Source organism: Olea europaea, unplaced genomic scaffold, assembly GCF_002742605.1.
Source record: "Olea europaea var. sylvestris unplaced genomic scaffold, O_europaea_v1 scaffold3153, whole genome shotgun sequence".
Lineage (NCBI taxonomy): Eukaryota > Viridiplantae > Streptophyta > Magnoliopsida > Lamiales > Oleaceae > Olea > Olea europaea.
This window is the reverse complement of record NW_019250324.1, coordinates 21,950-30,075: the sequence shown is the minus strand read 5'-3', so window position 1 is coordinate 30,075 and position 8,126 is coordinate 21,950. Positions and strand designations below refer to the sequence as shown.

The window sequence follows — 8,126 nt, the reverse complement described above, 5'->3', positions numbered from 1 at the left end:
AAACAGAAGTTGTTTTCCTCCACAATGATCTAAATTAGGTTGTAGGGCACACGACAACTGAGATGAGCAACTTCAAGATGTTTGAGTCAATAGGCTACAGAGAACCACCCTAAATAAAGTAAGCCATGAGTCAATAATGGGGAACATGGGAAAATTCATACAATGATGAAAAATGAAGATGCTGCAAGTAATAGCAAAAGGATAATGAAAAAGCCATAAAAATTGTTTTAACATCCATTTATTTGAATTTAATCTTTTAACACGCCCTCACAAGTACACATTGCATGCCCTTTTCCATCAAAGTCTTATATCACACACAATTTTTTGCCTACTCGGTGATACATTTATCTATTCGAATTTAGTCCTAATGAATGGGCTGTCGACTGTCGTTGGTTTTGAAATATTCATTTCATTTATTGTTTCATATTTTTTATCGTGAGCATAACTTGTGTCGACCCAAAAGTTTATGCATACTGAAAACAATTAACTTGCAGCTCGCTTAGGAAGGCCTACAGCCCAACTTCCCAAGAAGTACACCACACCAACAAATAAATGAATAATCGACACAAAACTGCACAAACAACCCACAGTTCATCATCACCAATATAAGCCTAACTAAATAAGTGTAAAATAAGGAAAAAGAAAAAAAAATGCTTATTTTACACTCTAATAGACCAATTTCCGAGAAAAAAAATTGAAAAATTACATTGAAATACGTATTAAGGATATGGGAAGTAATTGTAGATCTTCAAGATATGGGAAGTAATTGTAGATCTTTTTGTTGAGAATGTTGAATATCAAGTTCAAAAATTACCCTGCAGAAGCAAAGGGCAAATACGTCATTTCATAACAACCGTAGGATTGCATATCAATTGATGTCACTTAACATTGACATTAATAAGCAAGAAAATACTTAGGCCCTATTTGATTGCACAAATTTTCCATGGAAGTAGGAAATTGAATTCCATTTTTCACTTTTTTACATGTTTGATTGGCCAAATTTCTTGGCAATTGGTCACGTGACCCCCCTTTTCCACCCTTTTGAGGAATTGGTTTTTCCATAGGTTTGGTAGTTTTTGGTTTTCCAGGTTTTTTTTTTCCTTCAATTGAAACAAATTATAGCCCCAATTGTAATAAATTATATTCATTTAATTGACGATTTTTATGAAAAAAAGGCCAACGAACACCAAGAGATTCAAAATTTCAATATTTTTCCAGGTAAAAAATGATATCAATCAAATACATTTAATTAACAATTCCTAATAAAGCAAGTTATAGGCAATTCAATTACCTGAAATTCATTTTCTTTTCACTCAAATTTCATTCTTACAATCTAACGTACCTTTACTAAACTAATTTTATCTATTACAACTTACCTTTAATCTATTCTAGGTGGATATTTCACCAAATTGGTAAAATGGAGTGATAAATGTGTGGTTAGTTAATTGATTAAAATAACTTTATAAGTTCGATGATTGATGCTAAAATAATTGAGCCATTATAATAACCCATTTTAACCCGCAAATGTTACGAGGGCAGGGAACTTTTCCGAAGAATCCGACAAGGCCACCTTAGCACCCCTGCATAAAACGGTTAGGAAAACGAGTCGGTTAAAGAGGCAGATATACAAACAGAGGCGGACCCAATTCAGGCCCGGTACCGGCAGAAGCCTGCACTGAACTTTAGGCTAGCCCCATTAGAAATATAAGTGAGAAGGCCACTAATAAAAAAACAACGAATGGGCCAAAAATTGGCCCAACCTTATAAGAACTACAAAGTGAAGGAGGCCCACACCTGACAGTAAAACCCCACGTAGCGAAGGCGAACTGACAGCATAAATCAACGTCAAATTTCTATCGAATCTCTTCATTTTTCCTGGACAATTTTTTGTTGGTTTTTTAGTGGATTGTGATTCATCTTGCAAGATAATTCTTTGTTACAAATTGATTAAAAAGATCTACCAGTAATTTGGAAGTAGAATTTTTTTTGGAATTTCATCTATGTGATAAGAATCTCTGTGTTTGGATTGTTATGTGAGATAAACTATAAAGGGATTTGATGGCGTGGTTCAGGACTTTGCTTATTTAGGATTTATTACATATTGTGCAAAGAATTATTTTCCCAGGGAACATAATTTTTGAATTAGTTTTAGATTATTTTCCTATATGATATGAATATGTGGCTGTGAGTTTGAATTGTTTGGATTATTTTGCTTCTTTGCTTCTATCTTGCCTCATCCTGTTGTATGTATTAGACGTTCTTCTATGATATGGCACATCTTAAATTAACTCTTGTTTACTTCATAGTGAAAATAGTCGTGGAAAGATTTTATAAAAGAAAATCTCTTGGGGATGGGGAAAACATTGATGTGGATGTCAAATAGAGACTATTTTCATGTTGCACAACTTCCTATCGATTTTAATAATGAAGTGATTGTACAAAGATATCAATGTATGAAAACTAGTAAAGAAAAACTATAAAGTGTTTCATTTTTAGTATAATGTTGTTATTTTTTCACTTCTATTAATATCACCCGCACTGGAAAAATTTCATAGGTCCGCTTCTGTATACAAATGGACCTCACTCGGCGAAATAGCCGACGAAAAAGTCACGGCCAAGCAAGGACGAAGACTTTCCCTCTTCGATACAGGAGATATCACATTCACCGATAAGGTTTCAAGTAAAATAGTTGGTCGTGACTGTCTTAACCATATCAAGTTCCCGCCGTTGCTAAGTCTTCATTGGGCCTCAAGGTAGGGAGACTGTAGGTGGTGGTGAGCCTCGCCACCAACTTCTGGAGAAGTGGGAGGCCGCAAGTGGCGGTGGCGCCGGTAAACGCGCGAGACTCCATTTGACTTTAAAGAGTAGAGAGATGAGAATCTTGTCTTTATTGAGACTGTTTCTGTGTAATAATACAAAGGTGGTCTTCTTTAATTAAGAATTTGCGACTTTGTGAGAGGAATTAACGTGCTAGGAAGGTTAACTTGCACGGTGGTAGAGTTAGGACCGTTAAGTATCATGTGACGACAATTAGCCTTTCAGATTATTTGGCCGTGTTATTCCTTATTATACTATCTCGTCAACATGATTTCTTTTAAAATGAAATAGTATGATACTTCAATAATTAACAATGAAATTTTAGACATTTAACTCATAAAAAAGATGAATTAATTAGTCCTTGTTTGATCGATGTTAAAATTAGATTTGAGTATGTTTTGACAAAAGTTAACATGATATATAATTGAAAAGTTGTGAGTTCCATAAAATATATGATTAAAATGAATTAATAATTTTCATCTGAATTAAAATTTTGATTTTAATCAATATCAAAGAGGATATCAAATATGTTTTTCAAGGTTGGAAAATGAAAGTGGTGGGAAAGTGGGGCACTGTGGGGCCTACTAATTTTAGCTCATTTTGGCTCCCGTTAAATTAATTTTTTCTTTCTTATATTTTCAACCACAAAATCTTTCATAAAATAATATTACATAAAAATCGAAAAAAAATTTCTTCTTTTAAAACCACCAACTCTTCCCCAAAAAAAATAAAAAATAATAAAAAATAATAATAATAATAATAAATATTTCACTCATTAAATTTTGAAATAATGGGAGCCAATGGGGCCAATTATCTCGAGAGAGGTTAGGAAGGGGCTGTCTTGTCCAAATAGTTCAATATGCCCTTATTATTTTTTTAGAGTTTTTCTATTTGTACATCGGAATGTCAGTCTTCATGTGAGGGGTCCGTGCACCATTGGACAAATAGACAAACTCCATTTTTTTATCAACATCTTCCCCACTTTCCATAATGGGGTGGTTGCTACAACGCTATCTTTTATTTATTTCTTATTTCAATATCCAAATCAAAATCTGTTTTATATAAAAAATTTATATATATCAAAGTTTAATACATAGCATTAATTGCTTGTTTGGTAATGATATTATAATTTAAAAATTAAAATCAAACTTTAATTTTAATCATACATTTTGTAAATGCTACAACTATGATAATATACTTATTCATCGCTCAAAGCATATTTACTAAACATGTTATAATCACATAGGGATGACAATTTGTCCAGCCAAACTCAAGCCCCAAGGATGCTCATCCCTCCTAGCTTCAAGCCATTTAAAATGTAAATTTTTAATTATTATTTTTAAATATTTATTATATATTTTGAATCATAAATACTTGTATATAACTTAGACACATAGTTGAAACAAAACTACATTATTTATAGACATTCTTTCCAATATTATTGACATTTTTCAGTTTTAGTTCATTATTAAAATTTTTTATTTTTTTTTATTATAAATCGAAAATAACAATCTAAGTATTCAAAATATTTTCAAATTTATTGATAACAATCTATAGAATTTATAGTAAAACATAAAAATGGGGTAGTCCCCTACACCCGCCCTTAAGAGGGGATCGAGGCAATAAAAATCTCCGGTATACACGCTTGCCCACCCGTTGCCTTTGTAGTTGTAAATAGCTGTCATATAGTAGTGGAGTAAAATACACATTTGGATATTGAAGTTTAAGAGAAATTTCAAATTGGTAACTGAAGTTTAAGAATGTTCCAATTTAGTCTCTAAAGTTACAAATGAGTTTCAATTTGATTCGTTTGTCCATTTCCACAAGCCCATTAACTGGTCAATCCTACACGTCAAAGATCAACATCAAACTGATGCCTTGTGAATTCAATTCATGCTTCATAAGGGATAACAACTTCCTTTTTAGCCTTCTAATTTAAGAAGTAAATACGCGAAGGGTGCTAACTCAGGGTTTAAAACATTTTTTTTTTCAATATCGAGGCTGAAAATTTAAGGCGCAATCTGTGAGTTTGGTTCGCGTAGAATGTTTTAAAAAGTAGAGGCGGAGAAGATGCATTGATATTTTGTACTTACTCAAGGATACCGAATTTGGATAGAGGGATTAGACTAAACACTCATTTGTAACTTAAAAATGACAAAATTGGAACTTTTTAGACGTCGATGATCAAGTTAAAATTTTGCTTAAACATACTTGACTATATAGTAGTGTTGTAACAATAGTAATTAGTAAAGATGAAGTGCACATTGTAAATTGGGTTCACCAAGATGTGCAGATGAAGCCCATGTACATATTATTATATGAATAAAATTGGCGTGGAAAAGTGCTGGATTGCTAATATAACAATCACATTTTTCACTTTGAATTGGTCAAATATGAAGAATTTCTTACAAATGATTTATCGCAAATTCTGTATGTTAGATATGTAAGTAAAGGCGGTTTGAATATCCAGAATGATATTTATAATGCATATTTTTCTATTTTTTCTTATGAGTACAAAATATTCCTAAATCCATTCAACATAATTACTAAAATCGGATTGGACTCATCGGTCCGATCCGAGAATCAGCAAACCGGACTGTGGTCTGGTCCAGTTGCTCTAAGTGATACCAATTAAATATTAAGCGAACCACTCAATGCATGGCCAAACCTGACGGTTTTATAAGAAATCAAAACCGATTTTTTACAAAATGAAGACCAAAATTTTTTCTTCAATATGCAATGGCAAAGTTTCAAACTTGGCATTTGTAGTCAAATATTATTACATCGAATAGTTTGTTAAGGCAATAAAAAACTGCCACAATTGTACATCAAATAATAAATTGTCATGTGTATATCATGACGATTATCGATAATTTTCACTATAAATAACATTATTATAATTTTTAATAACACAATATTCTAAGGACTTTGACCTTAAACTTGGGGAGTTATTGGCTCCATTGATCTGGACAAAATCAAGGTGGAACAAGTTGTATCAGATCTAAGTGTGTCAAAGAGTGGAAACATCCCGCAAGTCTTCCAGCAGCAACACACTCATCGAATTCAATGCCGATGGCTATTAAAGGAAGGCGAACCTGTAACTTCATTTTAGGATGGACTAAAATTGAGAGTTGAGCTAGACAGACTCTTAAGAAATGTATGTTGGGCAATTTTTGTATAATCAAAGAAGGGAAAAAAAATATTTTGATTTAAAAGTTTGGATTTCTATATCCCAATTTTCCAACACGAGGATCCCCTACGCAATTACTCACTTGAAGGGAGATTTGATGCAGAAAATTGAAGAATTAAAAAAGAAATTTGCCATTTGCACTCCCCTTCCAAGAGGGGAGGTCCGCACAACGCCCGTGTTCATATAGCACGCCCATTAAAAAATTTCCATGTGCACCGATCCCTAGAAGTCTGGCGGACTAGGATGGGTCATTTTACCCTTACCCTTTTAGTCAAGGGTGGCAATGGATCAATAATAAGTAATAACCCCACTTGCTTCTAATCACGGTTAAATCACTACTCAAAAGTTGTCTAGTAGTAGTAAGAAGTTGAAATCTGAGGGCGTAGACAGGGGCCCAGGGCGCAATTCCGACCCTAAATGTATCTGACTCTATATACTTTATGCAATGTTCATGCACTTTTCCAATGAAAGTCAAATTATCAAAACTGGAATGTGCAGGTTTCTTATCTTTAGGCTCACTCAATTGTCTTGTTTCTTCATACGCCAATTTGTACCCCACAGCTATTAATCCAGATTCAAGCATTTGGACTAATCAAGTCCCAGCAAGTGGGGATAATACATCTCACTTCACATCACGTGCTCTTGTAATTACTCTCAAGAAACGTCTTTCAGTAGTGATTTGATTTTTTTAATGTACCGTTGATCCTTTGTTTAAATTTTGAAAAACTACGCGTCCCTAAGTGGGAGCTAGTATCGCATTCTACTAATGTCGTTTATAGTAAATTAACTATATTTCCTCAATTGAAGTGCTAAGTAAGTGAACAGAAATTTGAAGCTTGTATGACGTATTGGACTAAATAATATTGTACAAAACTAAGTTAAAAATAAAATATTATTTATTTTTAATCAAAGATTGTCCTTGAATCTACATTTATAGAAGATTGTCAAGAGTAGGCCATACCCACGTGAAAACGGCGTGTATGTATGATAAGGACATGATGCCAAATTTTTCTCATCATAAAGTTCTCTCATTCTTCAAATTTTATAAGTTGAAGAATTTTGGCATCCTTATCAGCATATTAGAGTTCTATGGATAATTTTCAATCTCGTACCCAAAAGCACCAACTCAAACACAAGAAGAGGCTCACTCAAGAGCAACTGAGGCTTTTAGAAACTAGCTTCAACTTGAATACAAAGCTCGATACGGAACGGAAGTCCCAACTTGCACAAGAACTCGGTCTACCATCTACTCGAGTTGCAATATGGTACCAGAATAGACGAGCGCGTAACAAGAATCAGAGCCTCGAGGATGATCACAAGGCCTTGAAACTAAAACTTGAAACTGTGATGGAAGATAATGCAAGGCTACAAGATGAAGTACAAAGGCTGAAACAAGATTTGAACAAGGTGCGAGAAATTTTCGGAACATTTAATTCTTCTCTGTCGAGCTCATGTGATGATGTTGGAAGCTCAGATTTGCTTAATGGATCCAAGAATCATTTGGAGAAGGACCTTTACGCTTCTATGGTTGCTGATGGAGTTCCATTTGGATCCTCGGATGGATATGATTTCTTCTCTTCATCTGTATCTTGATCAATTATTGTCTCGACGAATTCAGCACTTAATCTCGAGTAACGTGTCTATGGTATACAGTATTGAAAAGTTTAGTTAGTACAATAAATAAGATTTTAGCCTTTTTTTTTCTTTCTTGAATATTATCTACTGCGATGTATTAATTCTATGTGATCTATGTAAAGTTTTTAAATTCAGAAACAAAATTGTATGTTTTAGGTTCTTTCCTGGCATTTAGTTAGTAATTCGAATTTGGTTTCATCCTACTTGGAATCAAGAACTCATCACTCGTCTAAGAACGAAACTGGGCCTTGCCAAACGGGCCTAGTCCAACTCTAGATGTCCTTGTAGTCCAAACTTTCAATTATTGGGCAACTCGAGCAACTGAAATTGGTGGGCCTGTATGGGCTTCTCAGTAAGCCCAACCCAATTAGTAGACTGTAGTTCTCATTACCGATAAGGTAGGCGAAAATGGCCACTAATGGGGATGTTAGACAAGTAATAATATTTTTTTGGAAAATACCATATGTACAGAGGTAGGGTTTAT

General features: G+C 33.8%; 1 protein-coding gene across 1 annotated transcript; it reads left to right on the top strand.

The window, feature by feature from the left end:
* Nucleotides 1–7,096: 7,096 nt before the first annotated feature.
* Nucleotides 7,097–7,600, top strand: LOC111385402 (homeobox-leucine zipper protein ATHB-52-like). The gene has a single exon (XM_023009788.1). It carries the CDS (start codon nt 7,097–7,099, stop codon nt 7,598–7,600), a length of 504 nt encoding a protein of 167 aa, XP_022865556.1.
* The last annotated feature ends 526 nt before the right edge of the window (nt 7,601–8,126 follow it).

Bases quoted from the DNA above. Each gene is read 5' to 3' on its own strand.
- LOC111385402 (XM_023009788.1), top strand. From the start codon at position 7,097: ATGGATAATTTTCAATCTCGTACCCAAAAGCACCAACTCAAACACAAG.